Source organism: Ylistrum balloti, unplaced genomic scaffold, assembly GCF_031769215.1.
Source record: "Ylistrum balloti isolate Yb309-2 unplaced genomic scaffold, AGI_CSIRO_Ybal_v1 Utg370360, whole genome shotgun sequence".
Lineage (NCBI taxonomy): Eukaryota > Metazoa > Mollusca > Bivalvia > Pectinida > Pectinidae > Ylistrum > Ylistrum balloti.
Window position 1 is genome coordinate 753,143 of NW_026782255.1, and position 24,195 is coordinate 777,337.

Genomic DNA, 24,195 nt, shown 5'->3' on the forward strand with positions numbered 1-24,195 from the left:
GGGATGTGAAAGAGTACTGCGTGTTCCTTTTGTAAGCAAATCGTAATTAATATGATTACAAGAAATTAATTGGAACATATCATGATTCAGCCACCATTCGCTTATCATCGCCATTGAAATTTGTTATTAGTGACGCTTGGGTACAGGTTCTATGAACCACGAATAAATCGAGAATTAGGCGAGACAGGGTGCTACAATTAATGCTAATTGATATATCAATATTGTTAATTCTGAATAAATATGTTACTGTTAATAACAACCTAACGAAAAATAAACTCGAAATGACTGTACCTTCACTATACAGATTATAACCTTCATAATTAAGAATTAACTTAAAAACTGAAGGCCATAATTAAACGAAATATGGTAGATTAGTGTTAGAAGTATTGTTGGGAAAATATTAACTAATAATATAAAGGTAGTATTAATTATGAATATTAGACATTTATGTCTATCATTTAAATAATAGCTGTGAACTGAGTGTGCTCATTAACATAGTCGTTTATCATGCGTGAATATTTCAAACATTTCATTCATGTTACAATGATTTTTGCTAAGATTTCTTGTTTTTGATCGGAAAAAGGAATAGGAATACTTTCAAAACATTAAATTAAATTTTCCAAGCGGTATACTATGAATGTATATATAGTCAATAGGTTTTGCCTTTTCTTATTAAAGGTTATTTCTTTCAATTACAATAAAAGGTGTTGTATATTGAAGGTATCATGATGCGATGTACAAATAAATGGTACTGAATATTTAAGAAAATAAATCCAGGTATATGCCTGCTTCATAGTAAATAGTTTGATGTTGGAATTTCTCCATTTGTGTTAGGAATATGATGTCCCAAGATAAAATTTTCCGATTTTATCAGTTAACCGAAATTTTGCGATAAGTGTCTTATTGAAAAGACAGTAACTAAGTGACAAGACACAGAAGCCTTTTTAAACGCCATCTTGATTTAAGACATATGTCATCTTAAGAGACAATGAAACATCAAACAACTAGTTAGTGACGGGACATATTGGGGGGAAAATATGCATTAAAGCAACTTAAATAGCCCTCTCGCAAATACTTTTAAGTTTTATTCCTATCAATGTCAGAATGAAGTATTATTAATTATTTGGCTTTTATTTCCTTATTTTTGTCGTCATAAAAATGACCTTATGATCAGAACATTGGTATAGTACTGGTCTCTAAAGATAACTGCTATATTTCTTAAAGGAGTAAACATTTACTTACAGTGCAAAATACTAGTTATTAATCTATAAATGTCATTTCTAGTTGATAACAGTGTGTATTTAGTATTCCGATCAATCTAATTTTCGTATCTTTTGTCTTTACTTCAAATAGAAATAAATCATTTATCCGTTTTCATATTTTCAAACTTCTTTTCCTAGAACGGTGCTGAACAGGATATATTTCAAAAAGAGGAAAAAATAAAAAATATATCAATCTACATAGATAATGCATATTCTTTAAATGGATGGAATCATCTTTCATGATATACTACGTTAAATAAATCACAGAATTCTCTTTTCCACACGCAAGCCCATATATTTCATTTCTTCACGTCAGACACTAAAATCTTAGGTTAAATTGTATCATAGTTAAAAAAAAGGTGGTATTTTAATGCTCTACAATACTTTAAAGTTTAATGCAGATCCGCGATATTATCGGAAGGACAATTTTGATACAACTTTACCAACAAAACGTAAAATGTCCATGTCACTAAAGAGTGACCTGGTTAACTGGCGCACGATGGTGGGGGGGCAAAGAGCTATCAATTTTATTTTGGACGGTGTTTCAAACAACAAACTGGTAAAATTAAGATTAAATTATTATCATAAAAAATTACCGAAAATAATTGGACGGTGATTCATAAAATTAATAAAATATTACATATTATAAAACAATAACTGATTTACAACAAGACGATACTGCCACGTTATCGGTAAAATCATGTGCAATATTAAGACTTTTAGTACTATTTCATCCCGTTGATAAATTATCACATGATTTATGTTTTGAAATAAAAGTGATGAAAATCGCACAATTACAGTACTAATCACTTCGAAATTATATCATTTTGTTTGTACATAATCAACATCTAAATGATTAATGTAAACTTTGAAACGGATGGATAAAACTGTGTAAAACTAATCACTTGAATTTATAAAAATGATACATATATGAGTATTTTATGTTAAATGACAGTGAATTCAACTGATCTACAGGAATCCAAACATGTAAACTAAATGAAAAAGAGACATAAAAATCTCGGTCCACAGTAGTACAACGCTACGACAATTGACTTAATTTGACAATAAATATGTAAAGTACTGTTGGGATGATGGGAGGACAAAGGCTTCTGTGAATTAACAGGAATGAGTCGTCTTACTTTTGATGTTGTTAGAGCTCTCTAAACACATACGACAGCAATTAGCACTCATGCTTGCATAATTAACGTTATAATTGACAGAAACGTTCCTAATGACACCATGAGTAATATACATTTCTTACATTTTAAAAAATATCTTGGTATTACTTACTGAGGAAAATGACTCGACTTCCTCCAACATTTAACTCAATGAAACAAATGAACTTTTCACTCTCATCTGATCACATTGCACTAACGAATGCTTGCCTTGTGATGACTAAATATTTCACAGAATGACTTGAACACCTCTTTGATTTATAGAAATGTTGTGTACCCAATTTTAAAACTAAACATTCTACACTACGCATCAAATTCGTGACTGTATGAATCTTCGCTTCCTGTCTCGGCTCTGTACAAATCCACGGCACCGCTGGAGTAGTTCCGGTTCAGGTAAGTATCAACATTGGTGGTTTGCGTCCGGAAGGGTAGAATGTTATTATCACGAAAGTCATTGGCCCAGCTTGAGTCCACGCTGTTTCCCAGACCGCTGGTACCACCAGTCAAGCTGTGAGGATGCTGACTGTCCGGTGAAATGACCAGTGAACGAGTTAACTGACCAATAAAAAGCAAATGTAGGAGATGATTTCATTCCTACCAAGATGTAATGACAGGAATATAATGAATATTTTGATTTTCCTTCACAATTTTAACAACATATATTTTTATATTCCAAAACAAGCAACTGCTTAAATTTTGCATTATTACACGACTTTATGTTTTTATTTTTAATTCTCTTAAATTTGTATTCTGTTGTAAAAGTCCATTTATTTGTGATGTGAAAACAGAAGATTCTGTGAAACCAAACCTTGCTTCCGTTTTGACCTCTCAATCAGTTCATTTAATTTTTACTGAAAAGTACCTCTCTGTCTTGTCCCAGTTTATAATCTTTCAAAACTTTATCGATTCCAAGCTTTTGCTGGTTGATAAGCTCGATACGATCCAGTAACCGTGAATTCTCGTCCTCCAGGTACTTGGCGCGGACTTGTAATGTGGATACTGAACGGCCTTTCTCTCTCAAAGTCTCGTCCTGATCTGCCAGCCTGTAAGAAAGGGGAGCCGCTGCAAAAAGGTGACCAAGATAAGGCAGTGATTAGTACCGGGGGTAAGGGTGACAGCTACAGGGCCCAGAGATGGGGTGATATTAAGTGACAGGGTTTGCATTCAAATCAATTGTGTTGTTGCCATATTTGAAGGAATTCTTAATAATTAAAACGCATAATTCATTATCATATACATGTATTAACTGATTTTTTAAACTGACGAAAACATTAGGAATTTATATTTGATACTCAGAATGGACAATTGTTACCAAAGCGACCAAAATTTGATTTTTTTTAGATAAAGTATGAAATGAAATAATAAATAACAAAATATGGCAACCACCTTATGCTACATGCTTGCACAGTGTCTTAACCTTAACCTGGTTGAGTCTTAAGCAATTTGTATCTACATAGATATCCCAAAACCAACGACGGTTGTTTGTCAAGTTTATACAGTTGATATAAAATCAACAATCGTGAGTTGGTAACATTCTACCACACCTATAAAATAATAATAATAAGCTGTTAGTCAACACTGTTGCATTCAGCAAAGTTGAATTTGCAAAAACACAAAGGGCAATTGGTATAACTGCAAATTTAAATTCTCACTTAGATACAAAACAAATCCGTAGCAGAGAAGGATGAGGTAAAATGTCGCCAAACCATCATGTTTTAATTTGCTCTCAAGTCAAAAGCCTGCTTTAGCACTTCTATTCAATAAATAATTGACCTTGAATCAACAGTATAGGATTTACTGAAAAGGAACATGTGGTAGAAAATACCGTTTTTCACATGCATACCACACCATGTGACAATTCACTCACAGTAAGTACTGTTTTAACAATGATATTTAGGTGTTGCCCCAAATGACCAATATCATCAGGTTTGGATGTTTATTGAAATAAAAATTCAATATAAACAAAAAATAATATAAATTCAAACATATTAGTCCACTTATTCACAAAATTAAAAAAATTAAACTCTTTCTTGTTATTTTCGTTCTGTCAAATATCGAGATGAATTTCTCTCGGACTAGATTCTCTGATTAGAATAATTAACAACATAAGAAAATCGTTCAAAGTAAGTACTAAATTTGATGTGGATATTGGCTTTAACTCTAACGGAAGTCAAAGCCTTGTATCGCTTCTGCTGCATCGATTTGAGAAAAAAAGAAATAAAAAATACAGTTTAGCAAACTAAGTTTCCAAATAAAGTTCATGCCTCATGCCGTCTACCAAGTAGTTGCCAATTCTTATGACTTTGCACGAAGTATGTGTTTGAGGTTTTAATGATATCAATGACTAATTGTGTCAAACATTGTTTTGGTTTCAATTTTGTTTTCTGCTTTTATTCTGTTCCGTAATAATTATCTCTTCCAAGATATGTTTTACGAATCAACAATAATATTCTACGAAAGCTCTAAATTTCGTTTTCTCCAAATTGCAAATAGTCACCGAGTTTCTGGATTTGCAAAGACATAAGAGACATTTGTGTTATATTACTTACAAAAATTAGCAACTAAATATAAACTCTAATTACAAAATTCTCGTGGTGAAATCAAAACCATTTGATTTCAAAGAAGACATACAAAATGTGAAATCTGCGCAATCATAATTACATGACGAAAACAGTGATTTGTATCACAGCACCTCTGATCAATATTCGATTCATCCACTATATGTATCCAGATATGTTCTGAGAGTCTGACAGAAAAAAAGTTTCTTTACGATGATTTCCAACAAGAATCAATGTATAGATATAATCAAATATCACTACTTCTCTGCTTTGTTTGAATACTTCACTGCAAAGGTCTCTCAGACCTACATTTTTAGTTGTATGACGATTAGAGACACAACAAACAGCAAACGAAAGCAAATATATCTTATTTGATAATAAAACATAATAACTGGACTAGACTCTAGTGTGTATACTACAATGTGGTGACATATGTGCTTTGTAATACAGTCATCTTGAAAGGCAGCGAACGGGAACTGTGATAGCAGGACTAATCTATAAGGTAAGACAAAGGATGTGATGAAGGGTATGGTAATATACCATGTTCTGGAAGAAAACTTTATGGATAATAATGGAAGAGGAATTGAATGTACATATGTTTTAAAAGGAAAGTTAGATAAACTGAAGTAGCAAAGACAATTACATGCCGCCTACAGATATTAAAAAGCAGTATTGGTGATAAAGGAACAATGAGGATGATAGACATGAACGCTTTACTGATAAGATTGGACATATCAATCATAAAATTGTTCTGATTGGAGATCCAATCAAACTCCACTTCTGCTTAATCACAGCCCTACTCTGACAAGATTCTTTTCAGTATTCCGAAAACATATTTGTTAGCCCTAGCACCCCTCTTTCATGCTTTCAAAGTCAAAGACCAGCTCAATTTTTTAAGATTCCTTAACATGCACAGAATCATCATATAGAGTGGTTTGAATAGGCGCTCCTGTTGAGAGGTGATTTTTTTTTCTAACGAGTTCGAAGATATTTCTACCAAAGTGAGCTGAAACAGCGTTGTCTGATGAAAACATATTTATATTGTAATATATCATAAAACATGTTTAAACATTATGAAGGTCGAAGGTCAAATACAGTTATTAACTTGGGAGGTTCTACACAAACATACAAATATTACGCCTCGTATATTTATCAAAGGGCGATCGAGTGTACTCTGGCATTGACAGACAACACGAATTCTATTCATATGTGACATGTTGTATATATTTGGTCACTGTTTTTAAAACAAATGAATTAATATTTTGTGTTAGCATTAGGCCTTAAATGACATGGGGAAATAATGTTTTAATGGTAGGAGGTTCGGAGGGTTGGAGAGGGGGGTTTATATTTTAGGATTAAAATGATAAATGACATTATAATGTAATGATATACAATGGAAATTGTAACAGAAGAAAAGTATGATTCTATGATGATATCCGTTAATATCTTAAGGATAGGTTATGCGGTAGTTAGCATTTCAGTCACAAGCACTTAATAACAGTATATCTTGGGGCATTATATATACAGTATTGCGTATTGTTAAAAATGATGTTTTGATGTTATGTCAGTGTTTGTTGTAGGGATTTGTATTAACAATGATAGGTCATGTGATTTTCTGAAATTCTAATTAAGTATAATGATAAAACATACAATCACGAGCAAATATATATATATATATATATTGCAGTTATATTCGTGATGCATAAAGTAAATGTTTAAATACCTAGCATGCAATCTTTTTTTTAATCAAAGGTTGTACAACGTTTTAAATACCTCCTTTACAAAAGGATGCAATAAGAGCTGTCCAGCAGATTAATAGTTTTATACGAAAAATAGCATTGTTGCACAAAAATGTTATATTTCACACACTACCGTTAAGGTTTTAATATTTGTATTTGTTCCAATAAGCTATTTTTGTTACAATCACAAAACAACATGCATAAATAGGCGAGTTTCCTTCAATAAACACCAATAACAATAGATTGGAAAGAAATAGTAAATTTCTGTTTACCATGGGTTTAAGAAGAGATGAAGATACAAAAAATATGCAGGCAGCAATTAAAAGACGAAAGGCATTGATACGCATTTTTCTGTGTTTATTGTAAGTTTGTGACTTTTTGCATGTTTCGTAAACATAAAAGAATTCAATTTCGAAAGGGCGATTTATTTTTGCATGAGGTTAATAGTAAATATCTCACAATGTAATCTACACATGAAAGCATTAGCGTGCCACTATGGTGAGAAAACTGCTTGTGGAGAAATACGCAAGTGGTTATAGGTGAAGACCTTAAAAGAGCGAAACCTGAAACAGATCTAAAATGTGTGGGGGTTAAAAATAGTACACCAGGTGTTGTGATGAAACACGTAAATATAAGACATCACTTTAATACGTAGTGTAAAACATCTTAACTATTTTGTTTCTTTACAAAATTCCGCACTCACAAGCACATTAACACTTGCACATAGACATAAATGCAATTAGGATCTGATGTTTTCTATACACAATAAAAATGTACTTTGTAAGTTTGATTTTGGCTCATTTCTAGTCTAATGTCATTTTCCATTTCAAATGCAAAAATATTTTTGTTAAACAAGTTACATATCTATTAATCATTTCAAAGAGGGCGACGATAACATTCATATCACTTGTAATCAATTTTTTTGTTTCTTATAAAATAAAACAGGGTTAAACTCGCAAATACAGATAATAATTGTTTTCTTTATGAAACTACATATTTCTTGCCATAATATGCAAAAAATCGAACAAGTTTTCTTAAAACAGACTTATATATATACATGACTCGATTTCACTTACCGTGATAAAAGGTCCCGTTTTTCATGGAGTAACTGTTGGTAATTTTTATCAATTTTTTCTTTCCAGTCAAGCTCCTTTCGGAGTGTTGATCTCGTCAGAGATAAATCTTCATCCATCCGAGTCATCTGTTCTGTCATCCTGTTTCTTTCTTTAGCGTAAAATTCCCTGAAAGTATATTGTTAGTATTCAGATTGTAAAATACTTTATTTAAGACATCAGGACTAACACCCTGTGTTCTCATTCGAACAGGAAAAGTCTGCAGGAAAACATCATAACTTTGTTCTGTCTTTTAATGAAGTGTTTTAAGTTGACATTTGCTTTTTTGTTAACAAACAGTTTATATGGAACATGTGATCTTATTTCCTGTACAATGCTACAATAAAATCCAAACTCTAAAAAACTGATAATACTGATTTGAGAAACCCTATGAAAATATACTATGTATTACTTGAAAGGCAGGCAGGAACAGCTTGAGATTGTCTGTGACACTACATGCCATCGGCTTCCACTAGACCTGCTGTTCAATTAGTACCAGTATTCCTTTTCGCAGAATTAATGACCATTGACTAAAAAAATTCTATTCAAGAGCAGACAATAACACTATCAGTGAAAATTAAATCGTGCCCTGAAATTTTTCCTACAACAGATTGCACTTCATGTTAATATTTTTCATCTATTTGTTCTACCAATTGTAAAACATTTACTCTACGGATACCTCAGCTTGAAAATCATTGATCATACCTCAATCAACTTTTCTTATTTAAGGAAAAAAGTGTTATTCAAGCACAATGGATGGTGACCATTTGCCGCTATCATGCTAACCAGGTCTACAGAGACAACTGGAGCGAAGCAAACTTTCTCTGTGCTATCACATAAGGACACGAAAAGCATTGGTGATGACACATTGGAAAGCAGGAAAAACTTCAGGCTATATTTCAAGTATCACACATGATCAAAATCACATTTCTGAATCTCATTTATGTCTACATTTACGGACTAGAAATTAGAGTGATATTCTGCAAAGAAAGATTATCAAGACAAAAATAGAATATATAAATTATATTGAACCCCTGGGTTTACCAGTAGCTCTGAGAAAAATAACCTACTGCCTAAATTCCATCATTCAGCCATATGAATGCATAAGGATATGAAAATAATGTGATTTTGCTTTTCATAAGGAGCCGGTGATTATTAGAATTTGTATACAGGAAAATGTGAGAAAAGGGGTGTAGTGTGATGTTAACAAAGAAAGGAAATTCACAAAAAATTATTCAATTTCACCATATAATCGTAAAAAAAAAATATATATATATATATATAATAAAAAATGAATAACTTTTCTTCGATTTAGACAACAAATGATTATGTTGAATCGTGTGATGCAGTGATTTGTTTTTAATATTTCCACGAGGAAACACAATGAAAAATAATGAAAATATGAATCTAAACACACCAATAAGTAGCTAGCAGTTCTAAAGAACAAACATTTCAAACAACTAGGGGTGATAGTAAGCTTTTACACCTACTTCATACAAACACGAATGAGATCACCCGGGGAAACCGAGCTGAAAGAGGCAGAATACATACATAGTAAGAGGATCGGCAAGTCGACAGTTTGAGAAGAAACGTACATATACATCACATGTAAATACAATTAAGGACTATCCGTATAATCGTGTAATTAATAATATTCTTTCAACATGAAAAAACCATGAAGACATTGCCTATCAATGGCCCTTATGTTTAAATGCCACTTCAGTTTTTTTTTGTTTTTTTTTGTTCTTTTTTTTTTAATTTTTTGGTATCATCAAACACTTTCAGCAGTAAATTAATCTAAAATCGTATACAGAATTGGTATCACATTTGTGAAATCATACTTAGACATGCTATTATCTTTTCAAGTGGATCGAACTTAGATCCAACTTTGTTAAAAAAATTAATTTTTTTGTGTATAGGCAACAAGTGAATTAACATAAAACATTCACATTGATCCATCATAGAAAGAATATAATCACAATATGTTCTACATATATCACAATCTATTTAAACAGCAAACATTCATATTAATTATTTACTTAACTTAGTTTTACAATCTTATAATGCAAATGTCTTGCATTAATCAATAATATTTACACCATTTTTTTAATACAATTCAATCAGAGTAAAATATTCTGAAGGAGAGATCGTTGATCCAGCTATCTGAATTTCTCTGTTAAACAACTTTAAAATGTTTGCTTCATCTTTCAATATTCTCAACAGTACTTTGGCGACATGAAAACGTCAGAAATGATATGATGATGTTAAAACAGAATCAAATAAAGACAAATCACATCATGTTGTATTTTAGATCTACAATTCATGATGAGAAGTCATGTTAGGAACGCCTATAAAGAACTGCCTGCAACAGGATTTACCTCTAGGTTCATCAGGTTACAAAGGAAACAATAATCTGATATCAAACAGTGGGTAGAACAGGGATATACATCTTGCGTAACACGTGATATGAGACCAAAGCATGTAAGTATCTTCTCTATTCAGCAATAATTATATCCTGCCTATAGCTTCCTACAGAGAGATTAAATATTAGGGCCTACATATTAAAAATTCCAATTAATAATGTCCAATATTAATCTCATTTCTTCTGGGTAAAGCTGTGCCGTTTGTATGGTGTGATGATAATTCCAAATCTCTTTGCATGCATACACTTTAAGAAATCCTCAACTTCGTTTTCTTTGATTTGATAAATCAGCTGATATGCCAACTGAGCCAAGATCTAGAATTATCTCCCTTTTCTAATCCACAATAGACACAATCTACATTCTCACCTTGCCCTCATAAGTTTCTGTTTTGTCTTCATCTTACGGTCTTCATACTTCCTCTCTTGAATTTCTCGTCTTTCGTTCACTGTTAGAAGCTCATACTGAAGGTCTTTAACCTCCTTCTGCAGCCGTGTGATCTGATCCATCAATGACCGCTTACCGACATCAGTCAAATGTTGTTGCTAAGAAAAAGTTGTAAAATCACGATATGTAAACATACATATATTGATCGAAGTGTAAATCCTTCTATCTATGTAAACAAAATTTTGTTTTTATCAAATTTTCAATAATTTCATTTAAAATCATCGTATTTTTTAAAAATAAATAGTTGACACTACAAAAGACCAAAATTTCTGTGAACAAATATTGGTACAGATAGCAAAATTTATTTCATCTCTTCCTTCAAATTTACGTAAATAACTGAAATCAAAATTAAGACAACAAAACATACAACAGAATTCTCTAAAAAAATATATATATATAACAATACTGAGGCTTCTAATAGAATAACAAACAGAAAAAAGTAAGCATGCATTCTTCACGGAATAAAAGCAATTTGTAAACATTTGTTAATAAGCCAAGTACTGTTAATTGAAAGAACAGTGGAAATTCATATATGAAAAATCTTTACTGATTAAAAACAGTAACTTCAAACATCATCTGGAAGAAATAGAACTTTCATACTCATATTATTTGTATAACCAAACAACGAAATGAAATGACATTTGACCAACCAAACTCGCACGCAAGTATCAACATTTAAAAAACATTATGTAAATATTTGTATGGCAATAATGATATTGTAATATCACTTCAACATTATTTTTACAACTTCAACAATACTAAACAGACAGCAAGGCAATGTTGAGATTGAAATATCTGTTTTTATCATCTACCACACTGCACCATGAACTTTTATTTTTTCTCTAGGGTAACCTTTTTTGTTTTCTTTCTTATCTGAATTTAAGTCGATGTAAAACATAAATAATTCCTGAATGAATCACCTGTATCGGTCTTTATTCATTTTGTCAACTTAACTTGACAAAAATAGAGTACAGGTTATTTTACATATTACTATTCCCTGATAATAATATCCAAAAGCTGATTATGTTTTTTAAGTAATTCATTATTGATTGACAAAAGTAGCTTATCTTTATCCTGATCCTAATTCATTGGGAAAAAATCTTCATCTTCAAAACCACAAAACCAATCAAATCAGGGGAATTTAAATGGAGTACTGGAGATAGCAGATATTTCAATCCCAACGATGCTAGAAGATCAAAACTCAAGCAGTAGCAGAACAGACAGAAGCTATTGATAGAACACTGAAGCAGAAACATCATACAGTACTGTACTACTGATAAATCAACGACTATAAGCTAGCAAGTCAAACTCCTGGTTATAATACCTTGGACTCCCAGGAGTTGCCTAAGTAAGCATTTGAATCCTGGCCAAAGCACAAAAAAATATGTAAATATATGAGCGACACTTATTATGTCATTTTGGTATTTAATTTTTTTCTTTCAAGAAGATTTCAAACAATGACCATGCAGATGTGTAATTCCCTAAATAATAGTAAAAAGGGAAAATAGAATAAATTCAAATTTGTTATGAATTCCATTTTTCAATATTTAAGCACATGTTAATATTTATTTAACAAAACATATATTTCAAATCAGATTTACAGTAATATTGAGTGTAGAATCAAAATTATAGGCCTGATGATTTTTAAAATGTTGAAATATGAAATCATAACTTCTTATGATAATTCATGAGGACAAAGCTATATAATGAATATAAAGTATTACTTTCTTATCAAGTAAAATATTTCACACTTCTAGCAATATTCAAAAGCTATAAAAGGTAGGCATAAATGCTTTAACATGTCAGTCTAATTCAAACCGTATATCATTGAACCAAGCACACAAATTTTGATAAATTACTGTTACAATGGTTAATATATGGTATAAATAGAAGGAGATTTTTCGTAGCAAAATTTGATATAAAAATCAATTATTTCTTCAGAAACAACTGAAATGTTAATTATATGATTAACTGAATGAAACTAAATTTAAGCAAAAATGTCTTCTGAAAAATAAATTTTGCTCTAAATTTGAAAGAAATAATAGAACTTGGATAATAAGTTTTTAAACGTATAAAATTCAAGTTAATCTGGACAATTGGCATTTAGCTGTGAAAAAAATTGTGGCAAACAAAAGTAACAATTAAAATATTGTATTGTAAAATTGGGAAGAAGTCTTATATTTCAAATTCAAATTACTGAAGTAAGCAAATAGTCATAACTTACCATTTCCAATGAGGTCTGATTGCGATCAGCCATGTCCTCCATTTTCGACTCAAGATCAAGAATTGTGTGCTGGAGTTCCCGATTTTGTTCGGATACTTTTGACTCTCTTTGTTTCAAAAGTGATACTTGGTGTTTTAATTCCGAAACAGTTTGATCTAAAAGTGTCCTGAAAACAACACGTACGTTATATATATTGACATTTTCAGGTTTTATCATACATCAATTAAATTTTTGAAACCTAACATATCAAATCATACACATTCTCAAGAATTCCATTTTTACAAACTGTCTGTTCATTTTGACATATAATATATTTTGTTATTTTACCGTTGTAATTTTTCTGCTTCAAGTTGATTTCGAAGCTGTGAAATTTGTTCTTTTTTATCCATGAGTGTGTGTTTGAGATCTTCAGCCTGTGATAATTGATGTTCTACGGAGCGGAGTTTAAAAGACACATCGTTGAATTCTTGCTGCAGTTTCTCTGCCTATAAATAGAAAAGACATTACAGGTAAGTACTTGTGTTAACTTTTGAATCTCTGTCTATTAATTATGATTATGAATTAATAATTGAAGCGCAAAAACAAATGTAATAAGAAATGTTTTCCTCGCATTAATGCTGATGTTGTACATAAATTCTTTAATATTCATTTGCTTGAGTCGTTATCCAAACGCTTCCTCTTTCTAGACATAAGATATTTGTTCTCAAATTCATCCAAGGATCAAATTATTTATAAGTAGAAGCATTATTATGTGATAAACACTAAAGCCACAGTTCATAGCAAGAGGACAGACAGGTCCAAAACAGATTAAAGAAAATCTATAGGGACAGAAAAAATTACAGATACAAATAACCTGAGACAATATCAAAACAGGTGTGTGCAAATATATAATAAAATATATATAAATAAAACATATGAAATAAAATACATAAAATCCGAGTTTTATCAAACAAATTGGCTTCTGTTATTCTACAATGAAATTACAGTTCAACTGATGGCATGGTTCAGAATGAATTTGACCTTATTTGAAGTAACTCAACATTAAAATTATGAAAATTTATTAAACTGGTGTTTGACATCTAATTTGACAATCTAAGTATCATTTTCATCAATTAATTGTTATTCTTGATACAGATCAGTACATAATACATTTCCAGTGATAAACGGGGCAAATATACAAAAAAAGGCGAATTTGTCTGTCTTTTAAATATAGAAATGTTTCTTTAAATGATATTTCAACTATGTAAAGTATACTGATCACAATTTTCTCTCCTTGCATAAAATTTTTTTAGTTATACGTGATAGCTGTATTACGTGTTTTCCTAATTAATACAAATTGATAGGTAACTAGTAAAGTGTACTGTTTATTTTTAAAAAAGATAAAACATAATTGAATTTCTCCTAGATAAATGTATTGTAAACATTTTATAACCTGAAACATAAACAAAATTCAATATTTTTTAAGAATTAAAAAAAAAATGCTCCCACCTTACAAACGATATGTACTAATGAAATACAGCACATAAACAATCTCTATACAAAAAAAATATATCTGTTCATATCTAGGATTTACTGCTGCGAGAAATAGGTGTCCCACAAGGTGGAAATATACAGGTAAAGCAAATATATATTACTGTAGTGTTGAACAGTAGTCAAAATTTGAAGTGATGGTTTGGGTTTTTGTGCACGGACTTACATGCTCTGATTGACTGTCTCCTGTCTAGCGTGTTTAAGAATAAAACACAAAGTAAAGGTGACAAAAATCACAACGAATGGGATAATTAATTTTTAAAAAATTATTTCACTTCCAGACTTCTTATATATTATATATATATATATGATGTGGTGCTTACCATATGACTTTAATGATTAATATAACGCAAGCTTTAATTTCAATGTCTGTTTAACCAAAATCAGTTTGCATGATATATAATCATTGTGCTTGGCCTTGATCCAGTAGGCAACATTAGCGAAGAAATATTAGGTTCAAGAAATAGAATAAAAATTTTGATTCAAAATATGTAGCTAAATCTGAACATATGTCACAGATCAAAATTGTATCAAATTCCAAATTAAGTCAGATTTTCAGTTCTGAACATTTTGAAAAATTTTGAATGAACTGACATCTTTCATTTGCAGAAGGTTCATACACGTTTTCTAATTCCTTAAAACATTTTTTTTTTATGGCTAGCACGAGATACGACTATCAACAAAGATACGGTCACCTATTTAAGTCTGATGAAAACAAAATCAAAACATAAACTTTGTTTACATACTCAATTTCAGCAACAGCATTGAACAGAAAATATGAAAACTGAAACACTAAATATGAAACAGGAAAGAGTGAAGACAAATATGGAAGTGTTATCAAAGACATCTAGCGATGAAACTTGATGGAGACAATTTTAAGAATAGATTTAAAACAGAAATCCTACTGAGCTTAGAACAGAGCTTAGACTTAAAGGAAGATTAAGTGCAGTGTTTGAAAATAATTAGATTTTAGAGGTGAGAAAACTAATGAGAAAGTAAAGGAAATTATTTTTGAAAGGAGATGAAGTATATTTGTAACATAACCACAAATACATAATTTTAAAGAATTTTGAGCTCATACATGGCTCCTAAGCACACACCAAACTATCTCCGTCCCTGAACACCACGTCCTAGACTTTATCAATAAAGCAACGTTTTCTGGATTTCAGTAAAGAATAGTCAATATTTACTGTTTAATTCCATGCGAAATTAATTCTGAGATATAAAATATGTGAATTATGACATAAGCGAAATTTTTTTCTCCAAAAACAAAATTTAACCTTCTTTCAATGAATTATGTTTTTATTAATTATTAATAATTCAAATTACTGCGACAAACCATAAATTTTTTTTTTTCATATTTCTTAGCGACATCTTTTATCTCGCTAAAAACATACAACATTTTGTAACAATAAATATTTTTGAAATCTTTTGTAGATTTATTTTGCTCTCTATACTAATTAACTGTGGCATACAGGGACAATAAGTTAAACAGGAAATATTTTTCATTCCCCAAAACTTTAATCTACATAGTGTATTGAAAGATATCTACATCTTAATATTTCTACCCACTTACTTTATCAACGAAGGTGTGTGCTTTTGGAACAAACACCTTTAATGTATAGACAGACAGGAGATATTAGACAGTACCTAGGGTCTCTGATTTCATAACAAAACAGTAGACTTAAGTTTTGAAGTTCAGAAGTATACGAAATATGTTTCATCAAAATTCTCTTCAAAGTTAATTAAAGTTTGAGGCAAAAATTTCAAACTTGATATAAATTTTATGTAAATCAATATTCAGCATTCATTTTTCTTTGTTTTAAACTTAATTTTCACTTCAATTTAAAACTTGTGATTTCCTTGATGAAAAATTCTGTTGTGCCAATAATCACTGTAGTGTTTGACTTTCTCGATAAGAAACATTTTTCTTGTTCCAATAAATGGCACAAAGGCAAAGCCTTTAAAAATAGATTTAAAGAGCATGGTTTAAAAAGATATAAGATAAAAGTTACTGAATGTTAATGACAAAAATCAATTTCGAAAAAAACTGAAGTCTAGAAATCAAAATCAGTGATTAATTTAGTGCAAATAGTGAATTATCAAATGAGCTTGGTTAGGTCGAACTTTCAGAGAAATATCTATGCTCAGAGAAACTAAGATTTCATATTTTCCACAAGTATAGTAAAGTGTTTTGTTTCAGCTCTTTGCCTGCAGGTCAATAGATTTTACCCAAAGCATCGACTGAAAATTCTCGACAAAATGACCCTTTTCTATATTTTCGGTGAAGTTCTCTTTGCTAAGAGGAAAGTGAAAATGTCTGATCTTGCGCAGAAATAATTTTCAATCTTGAACATATATTATGTTAAGTTTTTTTAGATCAAAACCAACCATTATCATGAGAAATTACTCTTGATTGATGTTAATGAATCATCAACAAGCTACCATAGGATCGTTATCTACAATAGGTTATAACTATCCCACATAAAAATGGATATGAACAGCTCTTTCAAAATATACATATGGTCAGAGTGTTGAAATAAGTGCCTTGAATATCAAACTTAACAAACATTGTTGGTAGACGTCATTTAATCTTTTTCTTCTTATTCGCCATTGATTTTTAATTATTACAAAACTGTTTTAACACTTTGTGAATTAAATGTTTATGAAACTGAAGAATTCAAGATAAGGACAGAAGAGAGTTATACTAAAAATAGAATTCTAATATTAGCTTCCAGATAATTGAGATGATATTATCTACAGAGTGTAACAAATGAATTAAATCACTATTCACATATCAATGTGAATTATTCACCATTTTCAAAATGTGTTTTTTCCAACATTCATTCATCCTTTTTAGCAAATTACTACTTAAAAAGAATTCATCAGTAACATCCAAGATCCATTTAATTGGGAAAGGATGAAGATTGTGTAGTGACGATAATATTTCTGAGAAAATGACGACAATATTTCTGAGAAAAATCTGTAACTTACCCGCTTGTCTGCAAGGTCAGCGCGTGCAGACACTGTTTTCATGGCAACTTCTTGAGAGGCTGTCGAATGAGCAAAAGATGTCTCCGATTGACGAGTTGTCGACCTCTTCTGTTGAATTTAAAACAAGTTTTAAAAAAAACAAAAAAATGTCACATGTCAATATGATCATAATCCAAACTCAAATTCCATAAAACAAGGGCAAAATGTGAACAAAAGAAAGATTTACACAGAGACATCTGAAATAGTACAGTGAGAATAAGACCAGGTGTTCTAGAAGAGTAAGCATCTTCTGTTTCATTGACAGCACCCGTCATGTAAACAAGATATACAACATTGAAACCAACAGTCAAACTAACAAGCATCGAACATATCATATAAAGAAATAGAATATGACTAAAACTTCCCCATAATTTTCATCATCCTGCACATATGAACTGAAAATTGGGCTGACACTATGAGCAAGCTAAATCTTTAAACTTAATGTGTAATGTGTTTGTTTATCAATGGTTTAAAAACCAATAAACATTAACCTGACAAAAGGTTTTCAATATTATAAAAACGAACTTAGACAAATAATTAAAAGCTCTAAACACAACTTATATTAAGATACAGATTCGACAGAACCATCACTTAACATTACTACGAGCAGCTGTGTTAAAGTAATACTGAGGATCTGTGCATCTTATATTTAAGAGGAGTATAAGATCAACACTTGATCAGAAATATGTCACTTGTTGGTTGTTCAGGAAAAATGTGATTTAGAAATATCCGTGATAATACATAAAGTTTAATCTCTGGTCTGAACATTATCCAACTAATGTTGTTTCATTATATACACACTTCGTGAAGCTCATCAAATCTTACCCGCTCAAGTTCATCCTCAAGACTTCGTTTGCTAGCTTCCAGAGTCGAATTCTTTTCCATTAGCGTTCTCACCTGTGTCCACACCTGAAATGAAGGTAATCAGTGGTAGTATTCCAATTTAACACTTTCCTTATACAATGTACAAAACTTTTGTGTATTTTTGAAAATGATTATAAAATTAAATCTTCCGAGATCTACATACAAGCAAGTTTTAAAGTGATGTTTGAAGATTTGAAAACTTATAACTTTGAGTTTTAAATTTCATTAAAAATGCACTTCACTATGAGATATTGAGGACTGTACATGAATGAATACTATCTTTCATTACAAATTTAGAATTAAAGACAGTTGAGTCAAATAATAGCTTCAGCTTCATACAGATCTTACATCCCTCTTGAACTTTTCAGTAATAATAAGGACATACTTGATAATAGAAACCGCACACTTTGTAGGCTTTCATGTAGCAGGTCATACGCAAATTTTGATGAAAGTTTTACATTAAATTTTATATGAATAATTTTATCCAATTAACTATTCGATACCAAAGTCTTAAAACTAAGACAAGTTTAAAATCTTGGAATAGTATTCACCTTCATGCTGTAGGGCTACATGGGTTGTGTGCTTTAAGTAATTTATTCTGCATTTTTATAACATCAATGGTTTTGTGAAAATTATTATGTCTTCAGCTCCAGTATTTTACCACAAATTTACCTTTACATAATATAGTGCCACACAGCGTTTTATACTACATTGCCTAACCCTAGCCCTTACCCTGACAAATATCAGAGAATACATTAGCTACTAGAACAATTTGGTGTTGTATTCTCCATGACAATGAGACAGAAAGTTTCACAGTCATGTTTAATGACTTTATTTTCTTTTTACGAACACCCGTTTTATTTACTTTCAGTAATAGTGTGAAATTATTATCAAAATAACATTTCATAATCTGTTGTAAAATATTCATGACTTTGGAAAAGATCGTTAATTCACTATATTCAAATCAAAATTGAAAAATACAGAGCAATTTCATCTTAACTTCAGTCTATAGACAATTTTACTTTAAAAATTTATAATCTATCTATCTTATATTTTGATTATTTGGTTTGCTATATCATATAATTTAATACCAAAATATGATTTTTTTAAAAAAAAAACAAAACTTATTTATATTAAATAGAGAGTTTTATAAAATTGTTTTATTATTAATTATGTATTGAAATATTAACAATGGAGTGGTGTATTAAAGCAATTCTGGAGAAGTGTTATATCAACGGCAATATTTAAATACAAAACATAAGCTGAAATCAACAGCAATATTGAAAAGCTGTTACAAAATGCAGAATTAATTATAATCTTTTTTTTTTTATTTAATTTAAATTCACAGAGTTTAAACTGAACCCTACGATATGGTAGGTTTAATTATTGTGATATGACACAGAAACAAGAACAGTTTGTATATTACATAAAAGTCACTGCCCTTATACATTATCTATAGTGTTATATATATATTGGTCACCACACAAATTACCACAAAACACAACAGATACTCCATCATAAATATATTAAGCATTAAAACTAAGCGATTATGATCTCTATAAAACCAAAAGTCTTATAATTGCTTAATAAGATTTGCAAACACATGACCTCAACAGTCAAAAGCGAGATATTTGTTTGTGTAGATAAGCAAAGCATTCCTGAATTTTTAAGCAGCAAAATTGCAAACAAAACAAACTGTTAGTTATATAGGTCACATAAAATCACTCCAATCTGACTCAACTATATCAATTTTGTCATTTTTTAAAAAATTATTTTCACAACAATCTATTTCTTTATTTGACATTGAATTACTTTGAATTTCATATACTTATCTCTTTTTAAAGATTTCTAAGCTAACCATTCATAAAAAAAATAGGAAAGAAATTTTTGTTCCTCAATAAAACATAATATGCATGCTTTATATGTAAAACAATATTTTCATGACCAGTTTTTTTTTTTTTTTTTTTTTTTGTTTTTTGGGTTTTTTTTACAAAAAATTTAAGCCCTTTTTCATCTAAATGAGACTCATCAGTTGGATAAAATAAACGTTAATATGTGTTGAGAAAACATCAATCTTTAACACAAACAGATTTCTGTGCAAACTGCCTTATTTTGTTTCCTTTATTTTTTTTTTTTTTTATTTTTTCGTTTTTTGCTTAATTTTTAAACAAGTAATGATATAAAGAAATTTATCAATTAACCCAAGAAAAAAATGACTCGGCAATTCAGAAAATGTTAAATTATAAGGATTCTTCTGCAACTTTAAAATTTTTGCTTTTTTTACCACACACATCAACAGAAGAAAAGTCTTGCATTTATGTTAAAAAAATGGCAAAATAGGGAATTGCTCAGAAATTTAGACTTGAGCGAAAATTATCCACAAAAGCATTCCTGGACAGCTTGAAAATGTAGAAAATTTTAAATGATGACCCAGGAAAAATTCTGATGATTGAATGAAATGATAACATGAGATTACAGAATTTAATGAAATGGAATTAAAATGAATATGATTATTAATAGATGATTTATTAAAGAACAAAAAATGAACGAAACAGATGAAAACCAAATGATATGAAATTTCATTAAGAAAAATATGAATATGCATATGACATGAAAAATCAATCAAATGTATGATACAGTATATCTTGTGATAGAAACAGTTGACAGGATAAATAAACAATGTATGTTGATTCTGATCAATTGATGCTGAAAAGAAATTACACTGAATAGCATGCAGAACATGTTGATGGTAGAAAGTGTAGTAAGTTACTTGGTATAAAAATCATGGAAGGTGTGTTGATAATCGATATAAACCATTAGGTCTAGATATCTCATGCTGGTATTTATAATTACCCGGTACAATGGGTGATACGACAACAACATGACTGACAATAAAGCACAGAGTTACACAATGAAGAGAAAAGCTAATAGACATCCAGTGTAGAAGTCAGGAACAGAAAGAAGTAAAGTAGATTAAAAACACCTTCAAGAAATATTTTTACAAGAAGTTTGGTGTTTTAGGTACAATCAGCAATTTATCACTCTCACCATGATCATTTCCTAATTCTAGAAACATTTTTGAACTTTTTTTTTTCATTTTAGATTGATTTTATTTTTCAAGAATATTTGAAGTTTTTAATTTTAATTAGTCCATGTCAAATGTCATATGAGTTTTGATCATGAAAAATTGCTGTCTATATTAAAAATCACATTAAATTTGCAGTTTCACAAAGATTTTTCAAATAAGTTCCAAAAATTATTATTTTTCAAAAGAAAAGTATTCTTTCAATAAATTAAAATTTACAATCTAATTTTTTTTTCAGCTTTCAAAATTTTTTTTCTTTTTTCTTTTTTTTTTCAACTTTCAAATTTTTTTTTTTCTTTTTTCATTTTTTTTTCAGCTTTCAAATTTTTTTTTCTTTTCTATTTTTTTTTCAGCTTTCAATTTTTTTTTTTTTTCAAGATTTTTGAATCATTTATGAAACTGGAAACAGATATCGCAATAACAATTAATTAATATTTCTGTTGAAGAATAAAAGGAAAAGAAGAAGAGAGTACAATGTTCCATATCCAGACAAATACAATTACAGACAAAAATGAAATAAACTAAAAATGGTTGTATATGGTACATACATTCCTAGATCGCAGGATCTGGAAACGAAAGTGGGGTCAATAAGTACATTTATAATGAATGAACCAAATGCAGCATAGCATATGATGATAAATTAATGATGTAACTGATGTAGGGTTAGTAAAACCATGAGATCTTACCTAAAATTTCTCAAAGAAAAAAAAAGCAATTGTCCTTGTCATGGAAACTGGGTTTTTGATTATAAGCTTGTTATTGAATCCATATAAATGCAAAACAAAAATTGAGGAAGAAAATATTTATTCAATTAGAAATATTTTCTATCACATTTATTCCTAAATTATCCTAAATTTCGTTAATTTTTGAATGAGTATAAATTCATATTGATGGAAGGAAAATTTTTTTTTTTACAGATTTCACTTTTTTATATCAAATGGGAAAAAAAAATTCACTTGTCAATATTTTCAAAATTTTTCAAAATTCATATTTACAAGAATCTGAAATATGTATCAATTGTGATGTATATAAAAATTATTCCAAAATACAGGAACATTGACCACGAAAAGTTACAGCATTTAAATTAATTTTCTTGCTGTTAAATAAAAAACATCATCTTCATTTTTTATTTCTTTATTTTAATTTTCTTTCTCCAAAAAAATCTAAAACGACATTAAATTTTTGTTCATTGATCACCTTAATGTTTACTTACATTATATATGCTACATAATATATATCTGGTAATATTTACATGGAGGTTCTAGTTTGGCTGTACAGGGTTATTAAATATAATGCAAAATTAAATACCCAGAAAACCAGAAAATATTTTGCAGCAAATTAAAATATCAGAAAATATCTGTTGTGCCTGTTTAAATAAAAATAAATTGATAGACAAACACGAAATAAAATATTCGTGAAATATATATACTCTGCAGAATTTCACATTATTACAGTACCCTGACGTAAATGAATTTTGAAAGAGCAGTGATTAGTATGACAGTAATGCACCCTATACCCCAGCTTAATTAGTGAATATACCACACCCAGTAATGCCTAGTCAAAGGAATTTTAGTAATAATGAATAATAATAATCAAAATAAACATAAATAAAAATTTGACATTAATTTGTATATTGATTTTCTTTTGGGTTCATAATAATAAAAAAAAAAAATCTTGCACATACAAAAAAAATTAACAATTACATAATGAGGAATTGCAGTATGACAGGTTAAGGAAGGTATCACTTTAACACAGACTGAACAGTAGAATTAACACGAGAGTATCTAAAGGTCATCAAAACGCAACATATAGTTACCAAGTCAACTTCATGATGAAATAAATACATTCAAGAAAGATAATATATACATTATTTAATGAAAAAAGCATTTTTTCTCGTTGGAACATTTAAAAAGAAGATCAAACTTGAAAAAGGAAAAAAAAAAATTTCTAGCAAGATATCTAGCTGCACTAAGTAAACAAGAATCTAGTGACTAGGTTGTTGATAACTACTGAATGAGCAAGGAGTGTCAGTGACTAGCTGGACTGTTATCAAGATGTGGGACTTGTAAAACATAAAATGTAACAAGAATCCTAAAAATAGAGACCAACTCATGTTAAAAGCTATGTAGTGTAATTAAGTACCTGGTATATTAATTCTATCTATTTAACTTCTTGCAATAAACAAACAAATCCAAATTCCCATCGTCAATAAACTAAATATTGATATAGAAGACAATTTTTTTTAAAAAAAAAGTGTGAGGGGGTGTAATTTTGCTAAGGTTATATACTCATTTCACCTGTGATTACAAGGAGTTGTCTCCCTTAATAAACGGCACAGACCACTTATTATTTGGTAGCTACTTCAATACCATCTTATCCTTATTCAGAATTCACCAGATTCAAACTTACCAACATCAAATTCTTTACTTTAGCTTTCTAACTCTTGAAACCAAAATTTAGACAGTGTACCAATATAACAGGGTCTCTGCTTTTTTGACTTTGCCTGTACAGTTTTTTCTTTTGTTTTTCCTTTTCCATGGGTATCAGAAAACAAAAATATCCAGAATTTGTCAAAGAAAACACATCAATTAGAACAGGAAAAATAATGCTTGAATATCCAACTGACTTTTTTTTAATCTGAAATATTCCCCATAATTTCAATAAATCCCTGAATCACAAAATATTATGAGTAGAAAAACACAGGAAGAACTTGAAGGTGGGAACATTGTGGTTTAAATGATTATAA

The 24,195-nt window shown here is 29.8% G+C and overlaps 1 protein-coding gene across 1 annotated transcript in view; it reads right to left on the minus strand.

Moving 5' to 3' along the window:
* Positions 1 to 2,740: 2,740 nt before the first annotated feature.
* The window catches only part of LOC132553863 (myosin-2 heavy chain-like), a 64,959-nt gene continuing 43,504 nt past the window's right edge, over positions 2,741 to 24,195 (minus strand). The window contains exons 22-33 of the mRNA XM_060218145.1: positions 21,998 to 22,015; positions 18,326 to 18,409; positions 17,462 to 17,569; positions 16,044 to 16,079; positions 13,265 to 13,422; positions 12,938 to 13,103; positions 12,038 to 12,076; positions 10,636 to 10,811; positions 9,337 to 9,375; positions 7,811 to 7,975; positions 3,300 to 3,480; positions 2,741 to 2,992 (exon numbers count right to left, since the gene is read on the minus strand). Of these exons, the coding sequence (XP_060074128.1) occupies positions 2,741 to 2,992; positions 3,300 to 3,480; positions 7,811 to 7,975; positions 9,337 to 9,375; positions 10,636 to 10,811; positions 12,038 to 12,076; positions 12,938 to 13,103; positions 13,265 to 13,422; positions 16,044 to 16,079; positions 17,462 to 17,569; positions 18,326 to 18,409; positions 21,998 to 22,015 (1,422 nt within the window). The remainder of the gene's footprint in view (positions 2,993 to 3,299; positions 3,481 to 7,810; positions 7,976 to 9,336; positions 9,376 to 10,635; positions 10,812 to 12,037; positions 12,077 to 12,937; positions 13,104 to 13,264; positions 13,423 to 16,043; positions 16,080 to 17,461; positions 17,570 to 18,325; positions 18,410 to 21,997; positions 22,016 to 24,195) is intronic.